General features: G+C 41.8%; 2 protein-coding genes across 2 annotated transcripts in view; one reads left to right on the plus strand and one right to left on the minus strand.

The window, feature by feature from the left end:
- The window catches only part of blvra (biliverdin reductase A), a 47,637-nt gene extending 36,322 nt beyond the window's left edge, over positions 1-11,315 (plus strand). The window contains exons 4-7 of the mRNA XM_034182820.1: positions 2,505-2,602; positions 4,199-4,306; positions 9,300-9,468; positions 11,031-11,315. Coding sequence (XP_034038711.1) covers positions 2,505-2,602; positions 4,199-4,306; positions 9,300-9,468; positions 11,031-11,286 — 631 coding nt within the window. The 3' untranslated portion in view covers positions 11,287-11,315. The remainder of the gene's footprint in view (positions 1-2,504; positions 2,603-4,198; positions 4,307-9,299; positions 9,469-11,030) is intronic.
- The window catches only part of LOC117521504, a 56,571-nt gene continuing 43,442 nt past the window's right edge, over positions 5,520-18,648 (minus strand). Inside the window, exon 6 of the transcript XR_004563954.1 lies at positions 5,520-5,530. The gene's annotated coding sequence lies outside the window, so the exon portion shown is untranslated. The remainder of the gene's footprint in view (positions 5,531-18,648) is intronic.

The following is an 18,648-nucleotide window of genomic DNA, read 5'->3' on the forward strand; positions in this document are numbered from 1 at the left end:
TAGCTGCAGCATTTTGAATTAACTGAAGGCTTTTTAGGGAACTTTTAGGACAACCTGATAATAATGAATTACAATAGTCCAGCCTAGAGGAAATAAATGCATGAATTAGTTTTGGAGGAAACAATCAGAGCGCCACAGCAGCAGGCCTCTGCAGTGTTTTCAATATATGCCAGGGTGTGACTGAGACGTCCCGCATATGCAGGACATAAGTTCTAGGTAAGTTACGTAATTGTTAATAAATGATCCTGGTAAGTTACTCAAGTCGAAATACTGATGCTGTCCATTGATTGGCTGAAAGCAGGATGAGCATTTTCTGCAGATTCGCATATTTCTGACTTTTTTACCTTCATCTGGGCCATTTGAGATTGGTGTAACTCCGATGTGAAAATTTTTTTTGTGGGGGGGGGGGTCACTACCCCATTCTTGTTGATGTATTGATATGCCCAAGATGCATAAACATGGGAACCAGAATAGCATTGCCATACTGCAGGCTAAAACACGCAATGTAATTGGGTACTTTTTCTAGAACAGCAAACTTTGGGCCAATCGGAGTATCTGTAATATCAAAATTGACTGAAAGTACCCTGACGTAGCCATTTTGATTTTCTGAAAGTTTTGGCCTGAAGATCTGCATCTTTAACGTGGCCAAGATTATCGAAAGAAAGGATGAAGATTGACTTAAAGAGCTCGACAGTGGTTAAAAAAAAAAAAAAAACTAAAGTGGACATAGTTGGAACAAGAGGTGGAGGTGGATGGGGGAAAAAGACCAAAATTGAATTTGTCCACAAAGTTGAGCTCCCTGGTAAAGCCATCTCCACACTATGTTCTGATTTCATCTGCGCATCAAGAGGGGCAAAAACCTTGGAAGAACACTGCAAGACTAATAAACTTGTCAACAAAGTGAAGATTAAATGGACTAATCATGTGCTGCCTGGGTCCAGTGTTCCAAGTGAACCAACATACGGCTTGCATCCAATGTTGCGTCCAAATTTCTACAGGACGGACTGCTGGCTTGAACGACATTCTTCTAATTAATACAAGGCTTGCATGTCTATTAGCGTTAGCTTAGCAACGCCAGCTAAATACGATGGCTTTCAGACTGTTGTTAGGTGGTAGAAGTCACGTAGGGCCTGGTGCCTGGTAGTGGTACCCGGACCACAGTCGCCACTGCAAACTGTTTAACCATTTTTCAGCCTTGGAAATGCCTGTTGATAGCTCTCAAAGTCCACTGGTGACTTCTACCCCCATCTCCAGGCCGAAATGCTGTGCATTAGTAATAGGGGATTCTATCACCTGCAAAGTTACCTCTATGCAGTATGAAGATGATGGCATCCTCCAGTCCCCTGTTGGGCTGGTATGCAAACTGCAGGGGATCCAGGTATGATTTGATGACTGTGCGGAGGTGCCTCAGGACGAGCCTCTCCAGTGACTTCATTACATGTGATGTTAGGGCCACAGGCCTGTAGTCATATGTGTTGGGGTTCTTCTTCTTGGGCACAGGAACCAGACATGAAGTTTTCCACCATTCAGGAACAACCATCTGGCTCGGGCTCAAGTTGAAAATATGCTGGAAAATCCAACACAACTGGATGTCGGTGACATACTGCAACCTCACAGACAGGCCGCAGTATGTCAGGCTGAGGGACACCACAGCTTAATTACCACAAATTATGACACTGTGATCAAGAGCACTGGAGCATGCCAGGGACCTCTGACTTCTGCTACAGCTTGGAGCTGTGTCATATTCAGAAGTTTGCAGATGATACAGCCATTGTTGGATGCATCAGGAGAGAGAGGAGGAGTACAGGTGCCTAGTTGAAGGACTTTGCTGCTTAAAACCCCCAGAGATGGCAATGAAAGCACTGGGGTGCAGCTTCTGCAGCCCTGCTGTTGCAGCGATGATGTCGTCACTGGCACTTGATGCATCTGCTGCCAGTGGATTGTAAACAATGAGGACAACGGCGTGGGAAAACTCTCATATGTTTCAACATACATGAGGTGCAGTAACGCCTCATAATAACCACAAACATCATAACAGAGCTCCTTCAGGCACAACAGACACTTCACATTCAACAATTGAAGAGGCATTATTCCCCTGAGGAAGTCTTTATATTGTCTCCAAAAGAGCGCGTTTCTTTCTTGATATTGTGTATAAAAATCCTTTGTAATTAACTAGGAGTCAAATTGTTCACTTCTAAAAAGATGCTGTCAATTCAAGATTCACAACTCAAAAAGAAACAGTCGTGATTTCACCCAAGTGAGGCCTCGTTTCTCTTTGCTCACCTGATATTCTGGAAAATGATGCGGGCCTTGACACAGGCTTCATGTGGACACGCCCCATGTGGACAGGGGGAGTGTCCTGCAGGCTGTTCGAACCCATTGTGAAGGTTTGAAAGCGAATGTGATGCTGTGACCCATTGTGCTCCACAAAAGTGAACAATCTGCACACTGATGAGAATTCCTGTTGTCATAATTGTAATCCTTGGCACTGCTTGTGTTTTCAGGACTTTTTTGCAGGCAGGGAAGCATGTTTGTGTTGAGTATCCCATGACCATCAGCTATAAGGCTGCACTGGATCTCTGGAATTTGGCTCAGGAAAAAGGTGCTACTCATTTCTAAAAAAAAAAAAAAATATATATATATATATATATATATATATTAAATGTGTTTAAAAAGAAAAAAACTTAGAGAAAAGCTGATTTATCTTGTTGTTTGGGCACTGGACAACATGTAAAGCTGTGAGGGGAACTCATCACCCGTGAATGTTAAGTGCTGCTAAAACATGAACGCAACATACGAGGTCTGTGATAAAAGTAACGGACCTTATTATTTTTTTCAAAAACCATATGGATTTGAATCACGTGTGATTACATCAGACATGCTTGAACCCTCATGGGCATGCGAGAGTTTTATTTCACGCCTGTCGGTTACGTCATTCGCCTGTGGGCAGTCTTTGAGTGAGGAGTCGCCCACCCTCTCGTCGTTTTTTTTCATTGTTTAGGAATGGCTCAGACTGCTGCTTTGTTTGATAAAATTTTTTTCAAAAACTGTAAGGCACAACTGAGTGGACACCATTCGATAAATTCAGCTGGTTTTCGGTAAAAATGTTAACGGCTGATGAGAGATTTTGGTCTGGTAGTGTCGCCGTAAGGACGGCCCACGGTGCCTGACGGCGATCTGCGCTTCGAGGCGGCAGCGTCTCGCTGTTTCAAGTTGAAAACTTCCACATTTCAGGCTCTGTTGTCCCAGTAAGTCGTCAGAGAACAGAGAACTTTCAGAAGAAGTCGGCATGAGGAGTTTATTCGGACATTCCATTGTTAACGGACATTTTGTAATGAAAGAACATGCGGGCAGAGTCGCATGTTGGGCCGGACCCGACCGCGGGGGGTCGCGACAGGAAAAACACCTCCGTTGGAAACCTTAACGGATAAGTTGGAACATGCCCAAACTGTTAAACAATTTCTGTTACTCACTTGTTGAAAGCCATCAAAAGCCGCCTGAATTTTACAAATGGTTTTCAACATGGAGGTGTTTTTCCTGTCGCGGCGCATACAGATTCACCGAGTCGTCACGGAAACGACTCGGCGAATTTGCGTGCACGTCTCATTACAAAATGTCCTTAAACAGTGGAATGTCCGCATAAACTCCTCATGCCGGCCTCTTCTGAATCTTCTCTGTTCTCTCACGACGTCCTGGGTCAACAGAGCCTTAAATTAGGATGATTTCAGCTTGAAACAGGCCGAAAACGGCGCCTGGAGCGCTGCGCGACGTCCAGCTCCGTGGGAAGTCCTTACACCGACAGAAACACCCCATAATCTCTCATCAGCCGTTAAACTTTTCACCGAAAACCAGCTTAATTTCTCAAATAGTGTCCACTCGGATATCCCTCACAGGTCCAGAAAAAATGTTGATAAAGCAACGCGCGCCGTCCGCAGCGGCTATTCAGAGATTCCGACGGGCGGGGTGGAGCACTCCTCACTCAAGGCCTGCCCACAGGCGAATGACGTCACCGACGCGTGAAAAAACTCACGCATGCGCACGAGGGTTCAAGCTTGTCTGACGTAAAAACATATGAATCAAATCTATTTATTTTTTGAAAAAAATAAAAAGGACATCATCACAGACCTCGTATAACTGACTCGAGCCAAAAGATGTTTGTGTGTGTGTGTGTGTGTGTGTGTGTGTGTGTGTGTGTCAGGACTGACTCTTCATGAAGAACATATAGAACTACTGACAGCAGACTACAAAGAGCTGAAGAAAGCAGTGGCAGGGAAAACACTGCAGGACGGGACGCTTCATTTCACCGGTAAGAGACACGACTGGATCAGGGCACTTTTATAGACTTTGTAACTACCAACTCCACCAGGTGACCTCATTGATGGACTCATCCCATCTGCTGTTAATCAGTGAAATCACTTGGTTACAAAGAAACCTGCAACCTCATTGCCCTATCTGCAGTAAGGTTGACATCTCTGAACGCAGGTGTCCTAAGACAAACTCAGGGAGGACAGAAACCTCCTGTGGAGCAGAAGAACAGAAGCTCTGATATTGATTTTCAGTATTGATACAGACCGTGAAAGCGGTCATCAGCTTCTGACCATTCGGTTTCACATCAACTGTTGTCCTACTACCTATTGGTAGGGTTGCCACCCGTCCCTTACAATACAGATTTGTCCTTTATTTGACCATTAATGTCATCATTATTGATTTAGTATGAATCTGGGTACGGAACCTGATATCCTCGTGTTGTCAGAGACTTGGCTGAGTAAATCGGTCTCAAATTCCGATGTTGCTATCAACAACTACGTTTTCCTTTGTGATTGCCCCAGGAAAGGTGAGGGTGTAACCATTTATGTAAAGAACAGGTTCAGTGCGACTCTCCTCTCTATCGATTATCAAACAATTTGAACTTTTGGCATTGAAACTTGAATTCCAGCAGAGGCAGTCCTTCACATTCATGGGCTGATACAGGCCCACCTCAGCTCGCTAAATAATTGTATCTCAGGGCTAAACCCTGGTGAGCTTATGTTAGTGGGGGACCTGAATCTTGATTGGTTGTCTTCAGCCTCAACCTAAAATCTGACTCACTAAAGCTAAATCATTGAATTGACAGTCCGACTCGGCTCAATATCAAGCATATGATTTAATAATAACAAATGCCCCCACAAATATCCTAAAGTTGGGGTTTTTGGGAATGATCTGAGGAATCATTGTGCGATTGCAGTAGTCAGGAATACCAAACTACTCAAAACCAAACTATACATTTTATTTAAAAGAGACTTTAACATTTTTGCGAACAGGCTGTCTTACATGATCTGTCTAAAATCGAGGGGAATCCAATATCTTAGCTGATGTTGAGCTGGCCTGGCAGTTTTTCTATAATGAATTAGTGAAGCTAATTCATAAACATGCTCCACTATGTAAATTCAGAATTAAGGGGTGGAACAATCCTTGATTTTCCTTCGAATTTGAAACCTTTTAAAAGAAAGGGACCATGCCTGGTCCAAGGCATGGAAAACTAAAACAAAGGCTGATTGGATAACTTTTCCTCAGCTTTGCAACAAATTCACCTTCCTAATTACGAGGTCTGTCAATAAAGTAACGGTCCTTTTTATTTTTTTTCAAAAACTATATGGATTTCATTCATATGTTTTTACGTCAGACATGATTGAACCCTCGTGCGCATGTGAGTTTTTCCACGCCTGTCGGTGACGTTATTCACCTGTGAGCACGCCTTGGGAAGGAGTGGTCCCGCCCCCTAGTCGGATTTTCATTGTCTGGAAATGGCGGAATGAAAAGGACTTTTTTTCCATCAGAATTTTTTCAGAAGCTGTTAGACTGGCACCTGGAAACCATTCGAAAAATTTATCTGGCTTTCGGTGAAAATTTTACGGGCTTCACAGAGAATAAGGTCTGTTAGTACAGCTTTAAGGATGCTCGGCGCACCGCGCTCCGAGCTGCTGCAACGACGCGGCACAAGCCACCGGACCATTTCTAAGCTGATGGCTCTGTGGATACGAGACCGTCATGTGCTCTTTCTCTGGTTATCACAAGAGCTGGACATCAGTCATTTTCTGGCAGATTTCACTTTTAACAAGAGATTTTGTCATGGAAAGCCGCACGTAGGCTTCGCGCGTAAAGACCGATTCGCTTTAGAAGCGAGACAAAGGAACACCGCCATTTCGGCATGTCAGAGGACAAGTTTGGACATGTCTATCTCGGCTTTCAATGCTTATCAGTCCAGTAAGTATCAGTGAAATTGTGGAGAGCTGGGCATATCCCACCTTATCCTTTATCACTCCAAAACGGAGGTGTTCCTTTGTCTCGCTTCATCAGCGAATCGGTCGTGACGCGCGAAGCCTCCGCGCGGCTTTCCATGACAAAATCTCTTGTTAAAAGTGAAATCTGCCAGAAAATGGCTGATGTCCAGCTCTTGTGATAACCAGAGAAAGAGCACACGACGGTCTCATATCCACAGAGCCATCCATTTAGAAATGGTCCGGTGGCTTGTGCCGCGTCATTGCAGCTCGAAGCACGGCACGCCGAGCGTCCTTAAAGGGGTCCTTAAAGCTGTAGTTAAAGTCTTTATTCTCTGTGAAGCCCGTAAAATTTTCACCGAAAGCCAGATAAATTTTTTGAATGGTTTTCAGGTGCCAGTCTCTAACAGCTTCTGAAGAAATTCTGATGGGAAAAAAAGTCCTTTTCATTCTGCCATTTCCAGACAATGAAAATCCGACGAGGGGGCGGGACCACTCCTTCCCAAGGCGTGCTCACAGGCGAATGACGTCACCGACAGGCGTGGAAAAACTCACATGCACACGAGGGTTCAAGCATGTCTGACGTAAAAACATATGAATGAAATCCATATAGTTTTTGAAAAAAATAAAAAGGACCGTTACTTTATTGACAGACCTCGTAAGAAGGATAAATCTGAATTTTATTCATCCAAAATCACTCAAAATTTAAAAGACCCCAAAAAGTTCTGGAAGGTTGTGAGATCTGCTTCTGGTGCTACGTCTTCTAGTGATCAGCCCAGTTCTCTGGTCAAAGATTCTACAAATTTGACTGATAATGCCATGTCAGATTACTTTAATGAACATTTCATTAAAGTAGGACATTTGTTCGATTCCCTCAACCTTGGCCCTAAAAGTGCTTTAAATACTGAACCTGCTCAATTAAGAGATCTTCCTGTTGACTGTCCGTTTCAGTTCAAACCTCTGTGTCTCTGAGGTCTGTAGGGCATTGAAGATGTTCGATTCCAAAAAATTGGCTGATCCTGATGGCTTGGATCCATTTTTTTTCTAAAAGTGGCTGCAAACCTGATTGCCGAGTCTCTGACTACCATCTTTAATTTGAGCCTAAGCACGAACAAACTCCTGAAAGTCTGGAAATCTGCCTTTGTCGTGCCCCTGCTAAAAGGAGATGACCCCTCAAATGTGAACAATTACAGACAGATTTCAAAATTATGCAGTCTGGCAAAAATGTTTTGAAAAGTTGGTGTGTGATCAATTGAAGGACTTCCTAGAATCAAATAACATTTTAAACCCTTTCCAGTCTGATTTTTAGGAAGCAACATAGCACCATAACAGCTATTTTAAAAGTTTTAAATGATTTATTTGAGGCACTTGTTCTCTTGGAAGCATTTGATACCATGGATCACAGTCTCTTCTTAGAAATTCTTTACAAACACAGTGTCTCTACACATGCGGTCTCTTGATTTGCAGACTATTGGGTTAGCAGGACTCGGTGCGTTAGATGGCTGGTGTTAACTCTGCTTCCTTGAGGTAACAAAAGGTGTTCCTCAGGGCTCAGTTTTGGTACCTATTTTGTTCACACATTATACTAATGACCCAAACCCCTCTATCATCTGTATGCTGATGGCACCGTAATCTATTGCTGCTGACAGGCATTAGAATTTTTGCAGTCTGCTTTTGATGTAATGCACAACCGTCTGGAGAAATTCAAACTAGTCTTGAATGCAGAAAATTCCAAAATAATGTTTTTCTCTAAATCACCCTTTTCCTTGGAGATTATACCTTCAGTCAAAACTGCCTGAGGTAATATTCTTGAGCTAGTCAGCAGCTACAAGTATCTGAGATTAACTATTGACACAGAGCTCTTTTAAATCTTAAACACTCAATTTCCAAATTAAGGGTGAAGCTAGGCTTCCTTTATCAAAACAAGTCATGTTTTTCCTTAAGTGCTTGGTAACTCCTAATAACTGCCTTCCTGCCGTTATTAGACTACAGCAATGTCATTTATCGGTGTGCCTCTACCAGTTGTCTACAGTCCTTGACCCTGCTGTATCATTGTGCCTTGAGATTTGTCACCGGTGGTTGCCGCCTCACCCACCACTGTGAGTTGCATGCCAAAGCGGGCATGCCCTCCTTGACTGTTAGGTGATACACACATTGGATGACTCTGGTTTACAAAACTCTTATTGCTCTGGTTCTAACCTATTTATCCAGTTTACTTCAGCATTCACAATTTACAGTTCACAGTTTATTATTCCAAAAAGTTTTGGGGTAAGAGATACAAATGTGGTAATATCTCCTCGCACTGAAGGTCCACAGCAACAAACTACCACTCAACATGTTGATATTTAAATGCTCTTTCACATGATATATAATAAATGCAAATTAGGTCAACGAGTAGGCCACCAGAGGTCAAAAGGTCACAGAAATTAGTTGATGGCCAACATTTGGCCCACGCCTCTTTGTCAGTGTCCTGGTGCTAAATGGGGAAGTTTGTAAAGTTGACACCCCAAGAAGTGACCTATGGTGTCCCTGCAACGAATCGAAAGTCCAAGTCACTGAATATGTCTTGGACTTTATTTGCATAAGTTATAAAGAAATGCAAACAGTATGACACTCTATGGTAAATCTGTATGAAATAGTCAGTTCTCAAAAACTTAGTGACTATGCAAGAAGAAGAGTGAGGAAAGACACCCAGACAACCCAGAAGAAGTTATAGGCTTCTCTAGCTTGTGCATAGTGCATGTTTTACATACAGCTTCATGATGAAGTGTTAGAGGAGGATTTTATTTCACCCAAACATCAAATCTAGGCTTGCATCTCAGATGTCCCTTCTGGCAAATTGTAGCTGAATTGTCAGGTCTTCTTTTTAAGAAAGTCCGCCATCATCAGCGGTGGGTTTGTGAGTCACAGTGTAGATCACAACAGCAGCCATATGTGCAAACAATCCCTCAAATTCAGAATAAAAAAAAAACAACTCAATTTAGATTCAAACAGAATTTATGTATGTTTATAATAATAAAAAAATAATTAATTCTGTTGAAGGTGGAGTTATGAAACCTGGATTTGGTTTCCCATCATTCAGTGGCATTTCTCGCCTCACCTGGCTGGTTGACTTGTTTGGCAAGCTGTCTGTAACGGCTGCGACTTTGGAGCAAAGTTCCAGTGAGAACTCCACCAAGATGACTGCACAACTGCTAACCGCTGATCAGAGGTGAGACTGTGTTTGAGTTTGAGTGCAGACACACAAGCACGTGCGTGAAGAGAAGTCAGGAGGACAGAACATGCTTCAAATAAACGAGCCAATGAAAGTTCAGGGTGAGATGGATGACAGTAACCTACATTTGTATGACTACTTTTAGGGCCCCTTCACGCATGGCACAAATAAGTAGGAATCACAGCCAAACAGCCCAAGTAAGTGAAGCACGGAAACATCAAACGTGTGGAACCACATCATGCAGCTGCTGTGTAAAGCAAAAAAAAACAAAATACATGCCACCCGCGGGATTCAAACCTGCAATTTACAAAAGCTTTGATTAACAGATGGAAACTTTACCACTGCACTACCATCGCTGTTCTATATAACCAGAGTGTAAAATGCCTAAAATCAACAAGGAGATAAACATTTTTTTTTTTTTTTTTTTTTTTAGAGAAATGAGACTAGGTAGACGAAGAGGAAATCTTTAATTACAGCGAAAAAAAGCACAGTAATTGTTGCTGTTGTGGAGGAAAGAAAAAAAAACCCAGCTGGAAGGTGTTGCACCACAACGTGCCTCTGCTGTGGAGGAAAAAATAAAACCACACACCATTTAAACAAAAAAAAAAAATAGCATTTTATTGAATCCCTCTTATCAAGTGGACAACACAAGTATGAACCGTCTGTTCCTCTGTAGATGACCCATGATTACAGACATGACATGAATGAAGCAGTGCGCTTTCATGTCTACATCTGCTGGGCGTGACCTGTGGACAGTGTGCCGCAGGACGAACACCGCATCATGTGGAACAGAGGTCACATGGGTGACGTGACATTCAGCTCACATGCTGCGCGTTATGATCAGACGGTCCATTTCACCTGGGGTAACCTGTCAATGTGCGTGCCGTACGCTTGCTCGCTGCAGCCCTTCACAACAGAGATATATCTTTTTATGTATTTCCAGGTGAGGACAGAAAGCACGCGTGTCAGTGGACAGTTGTAAGGTCATGTCCTTCAAAACACGGTACGTGTTCCCTAGCTGGGACGTCCAGTACCAGAGACTTCAACAGCTGCTGCTGTCGGCGGACACACCCCGTCGTTTCAGCGCACAAACCGTGTCACCGTTTCTGTGTTGTTTTTAGTTATTTGTTATGTAACTGTGTATGTAGATAGTGTAGTACTTCTTAATATACCTGTTCTGGCTGTGGTCTCTGTTCTTAATGTGACACATCGTGTGCACTGAGTCGTCATTTGCAGCAGTCAGTGAGTCTCTGGTCAGCAGCTGGGAGGTGGTTTGCTGTGCTGTGTGCACTCAGATGTGGCTGGTCAGTCCCCATCTGTACAAGTGCACTCCCACAAATTCAGAGAACAGTTTGGCTGTCCTCATCTTTTACTTAAAATGTCCACTTGTTTATAATTGGCTTCAGTTAAAACAAGAATACGTAAACAAATGTTTATACAGACCCAACAAGCCGCAGCGTCTTCAAGATGTACTGAAGCTGTGACAGTTTCCAGCCCCACCCTCAGAATTCAGATTTTACGATAATTAGTGACTGCAAACACCTTTGTTTCCTTCCTAGGCCTCTGATGTGGATTGAGGAACGGGGACCGGGTCTTCCCAGGGCCAAGAGCATACACTTTAATTTTGACACAGGCACTCTGACCCAGATCCCTCCTGCCCCCAAAGAGACTGTGGGCATCTTCATGCAGGACATGATCATGTTCTCTGCCAAGCTTCTGGGTCAGGTGAGCCCTGAGGAGCTCCACAGAGAGAAAACAAGAATTCTACACTGCCTGGAACTTGCTGAGAAGATACAACAACTCTGTCAAAGTTAGGTGGGAATAATATACAAATAATAAATGTTTGAGTGCAGTATTAAGACTATTTTTACCTGCAATCCAGACCTGTCGCCCATTGAAAATGTGTGGTGCATTATGAAGAACAAAATACGACAACAGAGACCCCGGACTGTTGAACAAGTGAAGTTGTACATCAAGCAAGAATGGGAAAGAAATCCACCTACAAAGCTTCAACAATTAGTGTCGTCAGTTCCCAAACGCTTAGAGTGTTGTTAGAAGGAAAGGTGATGTAACACAGTGGTAAACATACCACTGTCCCAACTTTTTTGAAACATGTTGCAGGCATCCATTTCAAAATGAGCAAATATTTGCACAAAAACAATAAACTTTATCAGTTTGAACATTAAATAACTTGTCTTGTGGTGTATTCAACTCAATATAGGTTGAAGAGGATTTTCGAGTGGGTGTGACTGTTTGTTTGTCTGTTTGTGGCCCTGGCGTCCTGTCCTGGGTGTACCCCGCCTCGAGCTCTATGACTGCTGGGATAGGCTCCAGCCCCCCATGACCCTTAACTGGACTAAGCGGTTGAAGGGGTGTGTGTGTGTGTTCTGTTTTTATTTACATTTACACAGCATCCCAACTTAATTGGAATTGGGGTTGTACATTGGGATGTCATAAATTTGCTGGTGTAACAGTTTATCTTCCCCCCCGGATAACTCCCCCCCAATATATTTTGGCAAGATGTTTGTCAGTATGTTTAGAATCATTGAATTTTTCACCTTCAACTCGCTGTGCAGCTCAGTTTACATCGCACTCTTGCAACTTCACATATAGCAACCCTAGTATGGTACCTTTCAGTACACAAAAGGATCAAGGTTAAGGTCACAGGAAGGTCAAACACTAAATTCAAATAAACTTTTCTGGTTGCAATTTTTGACATTTTGCCTCCAAATTTGGCTTGAACATGGTCATGGGCCTTGCCCATTACCTGGGGTAAGCGGTTGACCTTGACCTTTGAATGCATCTTTATTAATTCTTTCCCCTGTCAAGCTGCTCATCCAGTGAGAATCACACGGTTTCAAATAATCATATTTGTCAATTTCATGCTACATTTATATTATTTTGTTGATTCCTAATCATATTTGTCAATTTCATGCTACATTTATATTATTTTGTTGATTCCTATCTGCTACGCTTTATATTAATGACCTAGTTTATACAAAAGAGACTTGAGAAATGTGTCAGATGTTATAGGCCCCTCATTTTCATTGTTTGTTAAACATATGTTTCTTTGCATACTATTGTCTGTGTGTGTGCTATATTTATTTATTAACTTGTTTAAATATACACCTTAATGGTTTAACTGTATGTTTTAGTGTACAGCACATTGGGTCAGCTTTGGTTGTAGTAAAGTGCTTTACAAATAAAGATGGTACAGTACTATGTGTTCTGTACATATACTGTGGATATTTTATACAAAACTAAATTGGAGTACAGTAGTGTTCAGAATAATAGTAGTGCTATGTGGCTAAAAAGATTAATCCAGGTTTTGAGTACATTTCCTGTTACATGGGAAACAAGGTACCAGTAGATTCTCACAAATCCAACAAGACCAAGCATTCACGATATGCACACTCTTAAGGCTATGAAATTGGGCTATTAGTAAAAAAAAAAAAAAAAAAAGCAGAAAAGGGGGTGTTCACAATAATAGTAGTGTGGCATTCAGTCAGTGAGTTCAATTTTGTGGAACAAACAGGTGTGAATCAGGTGTCCCCTATTTAAGGATGAAGCCAGCACCTGTTGAACATGCTTTTCTCTTTGAAAGCCTGAGGAAAATGGGACGTTCAAGACATTGTTCAGAAGAACAGAGTAGTTTGATTAAAAAGTTGATTGGAGAGGGGAAAACATACACAGGTGCAAAAAATTATAGGCTGTTCATCTACAATGATCTCCAATGATTTAAAATGGACAAAAACACCAGAGACGCGTGGAAGAAAATGGAAAACAACCATCAAAATGGATATAAGAATAACCAGAATGGCAAAGGCTCACCCATTGATCAGCTCCAGGATGATCAATGGCTTCACTCTCAGACTGCAGGCTTACTTGTAGTTCCTAGGGTTTGTAAGAGTAGAATGGGAGGCAGAGCCTTCAGCTTTCAGGCTCCTCTCCTGTGGAACCAGCTCCCAATTCAGATCAGGGAGACAGACACCCTCTCTACTTTTAAGATTAGGCTTAAAACTTTCCTTTTTGCTAAAGCTTATAGTTAGGGCTGGATCAGGTGACCCTGAACCATCCCTTAGTTATGCTGCTATAGACTTAGACTTCTGGGGGGGTTCCCATGATGCACTGTTTCTTTCTCTTTTTGCTCTGTATGCATCACTCTGCATTTAATCATTAGTGATCGATCTCTGCTCCCCTCCACAGCATGTCTTTTTCCTGGTTCTCTCTCCCTCAGCCCCAACCAGTCCCAGCAGAAGACTGCCCCTCCCTGAGCCTGGTTCTGCTGGAGGTTTCTTCCTGTTAAAAGGGAGTTTTTTCCTTCCCACTGTAGCCAAGTGCTTGCTCACAGGGGGTCGTTTTGACCGTTGGGGTTTTACATAATTATTGTATGGCCTTGCCTTACAATATGAAGCGCCTTGGGGCAACTGTTTGTTGTGATTTGGCGCTATATAAAAAAATGTATTGATTGATTGATCAAAGACAGTCTGGAGTTACCTGTAAGTGCTGTGACAGATAGAAGATGCCTGTGTGAAGCTAATTTATTTGCAAGAATGCCCCGCAAAGTCCCTCTGTTAAATAAAAGACATGCAGAAGAGGTTACAATTTGCCAAAGAACACATCAACTGGCCTAGAGAAATGGAGGAATATTTTGTGGACTGACGAGAGTAAAATTCTTTTTGAGTCCAAGGGCCGCAGACAGTTTGTAAGACGACCCCCAAACTCAATTCAAGTCACAGTGAAGACAGTGAAGCATGGTGGTGCAAGCATCATGATATGGGCATGTTTCTCCTACTATGGTGTTGGGCCTATATATCACATACCAGGTACCATGGATCAGTTTGGATATGTCAAAATACTTGAAGAGGTCATGTTGCTTTATGCTGAAGAGGACACACCCTTGAAATGGGTGTTTCAACAAGATGATGACCCCAAGCACACTAGTAAATGAGCAAAATCTTGGCTCCAAACCAACAAAATTAATGCCTTGCAGATGTGAAGAAATCATGAAAAACTGGTTATACAACTAAATACTAGTTTAGTGATTCACAGGATTGCTAAAAAGCAGTTGAACATAATAGTTTTGAGTTTGTAGCATCAACCGCAGATGCTACTATTACTGTGAACACCCCCTTTTCTACTTTTTTTTTTTTTTTTTTTTTACTAATAGCCCAAATTCATAACCTTAAGAGTGTGCATATCATGGATGCTTGGTCTTGTTGGATTTGTGAGAATCTACTGAATCATCTGGTACCTTGTTTCCCATGCAACAAGAAATATACTCAAAACCTGGATTAATCTTTTTAGTCACATAGCACTATTCTGAACACTACTGTTACACCGCATTAGCTCTGAATTCCTGTATATGTGAATCCCAAGGCAGCCCAACATGTACAGTATATGTTACAGCGTTGACTTTTGATCAGCTGATACAATGTGGAGAAAACAAAGTGGCAATGTGTGAGCGCGGCCAGAAATTAAATGATATAGACGATACGGATGGATAACAACAAACTATCTGTGCAGATGTCAATCCCACTGATATCCATCAACAAACCTCAGAACTGCCCGGTGTACATCAGATGTTACCGTCTGAAGCCAACAGGACCACACCAGCCACAAAAATCAGAGCTGCAACGCTGCCGTCACCAAGCTGGACACCTTACAAACTGTTTGTTCTAAATCATTTTTAATCATCTCTCTGAGAGGACAGACAATGATGGTTTTAGGGCTGCACCAATTTGGACAAAGCAGTTCCATCAGAACCACAATGATTTAAACAGGCAGCACTGATGCACCTGTTAATTATTTCTGCTGTAAGAGTGTTTAATCGTGTCAATCAAAGTAAAGACATTTCTCATTTTTACACCTCAGTCTCCAGGATTCCTCTTCTGTGTGTGTGCGCGCACACACGGAGTAGGTTGGGAGGTAAAACTGTACGTTCTTCATATCAGGTCTTAAAGATAAACGTATCTTCTTCACATGAGACCATTCTTTCTCAAACATTTGATGGGATGTTTAGGAGTGTGATGTGATGTCAGAAGGGTACACTGTGTTCTTTCTGGTCCACTGTGTCCTGAATCAGGGCTGTGAAATGGAAAATTGTGAAATTCGAGGAAAATTTGCAGGGTGTCTGGGGGGCGTAGGCCTGCAGCAGCCGGGGTCACAGGCCCTGTAGGATCCCAGAAACCAAATTAATATTTTATCTAATGATACATTTTCAGCATCTCCTGGAACAAAAAAAAAAACAAACAAAAAAAAACCCCCCTCAAAATTAGTGCATATTTAAAGGACCCTGTATTCAGCCTTTCATTTGAACTGTCAATGATCATGTTGAAATAACATCACGAGTCCTGATGCCTGTGCATTCAGGCTGTGCAGGACTGGATCCCATTCTCAGGCTACCACCGGACTGGCTCATGTACACGTCTGTGTTTGCATAGAAGCTATATGGTTCCAAGCAGTGATGTTATTTTAATTTGTCAGGGTCACAAGTGGAAGCAGGTCGATCACTGTGCAGGTCATGGATGAAAAGCACGCAGATACCCAGGTAAACTGTGCGGCTCCTGAACCCCAGCGTGCAAACACTTAACCGCATTTAGCCTCACCATTTAAACTTTTCACCAGCAGATTTGTACTTGTGCACATCAGAGTCCATATGGACAGGGGCAACATCTGATTATCTGAATTGTTTCTCTCTCCCTGAAGCTGTGCGCTGAACCGGACACACAAATATAAAGGTGCTCATGCAAAGAGTTAGGAACCAGACTACACGTCAAAACATACATCAGAGAAATAGCATGTATTTGTTTCATTTGTGGCACATTATTTTCCAAAACAGGAAAAATAATTCTGGAATCACAGAAGAAAATGAGTTGGACATTGTTTATCGTCCGTGGGCTTTTAAGGCAGCTGGAATTTCCGCAGGATGTCGATCATGAAAGTCATCAGAGGGCTGATGCACACCACAATATTAACATACATCTATCTGTCATGGTGTTTTTGAATGCAAAAGTATTTGGCCCCTTGGTATTTCACACATTTTAATTTATGCCATTTCAAATACAAAAAGTAAATCGGGCTTCTCAGTATAAACACTTCTAAAGTGATCTTCCTTAAACTCAAACTCAAATCTCTACAACTTGATATAAATGAATTAAACATATAAAAGCCAAGATGAGTTGCATAAGTAATGTAACACTTGTAAATCTGTTTTATTGCCAGTTTTCTTGAGACAAATCACGGGATGGATACAGGTCACTCAATATGTCTTGAACTTTATTTACATCAGTTATGAAGAAATACAAACAGTATGACACGGCTATGACTATGGTAAATCTGAACGGAATAGACGGTTCTCAAAAACTGACTGAAAGGAAAGACACCAAGACACGCAGACAACCCAGGTGAAGTTATAGGCTTCTCAGGCTGTGATTGGAGAAATTATGCATAGTGCATGTTTTGCATTAAGTATCACCAGTTATACAGCTTCATGATGAAGTGGTATAGAGGAGGATTTTCTTAAAAACAAGACCTGAAAGTTCAGCTACAATTTGCCAGAAGGTACATCTGAGATGCAAGCCTAGATTTGATCTGTTTTATTGAAACTAAATTCTTCTCTGGTCCACTTCATCATGAATCTGTATGTACAATTACAGCCAAAATTGGTCATTTAAAAAGCTGAATTGAACCTGATATTTTTTTAAGAAGTACTCTGATTCTTCAGTATTGCCCTGTAGTAACAACATCCGATATGGCAGTGGTGGCGGAAATGGGTCGAGACTTATTTTCCCACCGCAATACAAATTCAGACACATCGCTGAACCTGACAAATTGGCACAATTAACAACGCATCTGTATCACCGGTGTCCTCGGCTTTGGAGGCAGCGATGCCATAGTCTGCATCTGGCTGGACTCTTAGGTATGTTTTACACAGTGGTGGGCACAGTTCTGCTTATCCGATAACTGCTAATTAGCGAAGCTAACTTTTTCATTAGCTTTTTATCTTTTCAGCTAATTTTGAAAGCCATCAGCACATTAGTTTCCGCTAACATTTCTTTGCTGGCAGAGTGAGTAAGACTGAATGGTCAAAAAAATGTTTGTAAATGCTGAAATTAAACTTTAATTCGTGTCTGTTGGGTATTTTGCAACAGCCCCCCCCCCCCCGTTTTTTTTTTTTTTAGTGAAAAGACTATATTTATTCATTAAGACCTACAAATGCACAATGGGTGATCTACAAATAGACCTTGAGTTGCAAGTATTTTGTGATCCACAAACACAAATTTCCGATTTGTAACTTGTGTGTTGGTTTTTACAAGTAGATGTGTATTTCATAAATGCGTCTTTTTTGTTCTATCTGTAAAAAAAAAAAAAAAGCATTTACAAAACTGAAAATTCTGTGAAGTGTGACTCAGCATGTTGGCTGCTTTTCACACTTCCATCCAGTAGATGGCAGTGTTCTGGTGTTCTGTGTGTTTTGACGGGGGGGTGATAAGACGAGTCTGCTTTGTCATAATGCGTTTTCGCGCTTGTGTCGGTTTAACGCGCAAACCTTCAGAATTCGTGCATTACTTTAAAAGTGCGATATTTTCACTTTATAAAAATTACAAAGTTGCTGTTAATGTGTTGATAACCTGTCTGGAATTTGTCTGTTTATAAATGAAACCATGAGCGAAAGTGCCTTGCGTTTGATTTCACTTCTACCATGAAAGGTAAGTGAGGCATCTTTGCAGCAGCTGACAGGGTGTTTAAAGACACAAGTGCTGCACTGAATTTACTCAGAAGCTTCTGCGGCGCTAAAAGTTGAAACTGGTTTATCAATCGACAACAGTGTGCTCAGTCAATGCTAAAAGTTAGCGGTTAGCTGTAACTTCTGCTAATTTTTTTTTTTTTTTTTTTAAGTTTATCAGTTTAGTGTTACAAAAATTAACTTTTCAGTCAGCGGATTAGTGGTTATCAAAGCTAACTTTTCATTTAACTGTGCCCACCACTTGTTTTAAATTTGTTGAAATTCACATCACTCAGAACTCAAAGTAAAAGCATGTTGTGAAACATGGAGTGTACTTGATTTGGCTAAAAACGGGTGACAACCATGTGGCTGTCTCTGTAGTTAAGACATCGCTGTCACACGATGTCTCTGGGATCGCCTCCTGCACGTTGAGATTAGCAGACAAATTC

The sequence above is a fragment of the Thalassophryne amazonica genome, chromosome 12 (genome assembly GCF_902500255.1).
Source record: "Thalassophryne amazonica chromosome 12, fThaAma1.1, whole genome shotgun sequence".
In the NCBI taxonomy this organism is placed as follows: domain Eukaryota; kingdom Metazoa; phylum Chordata; class Actinopteri; order Batrachoidiformes; family Batrachoididae; genus Thalassophryne; species Thalassophryne amazonica.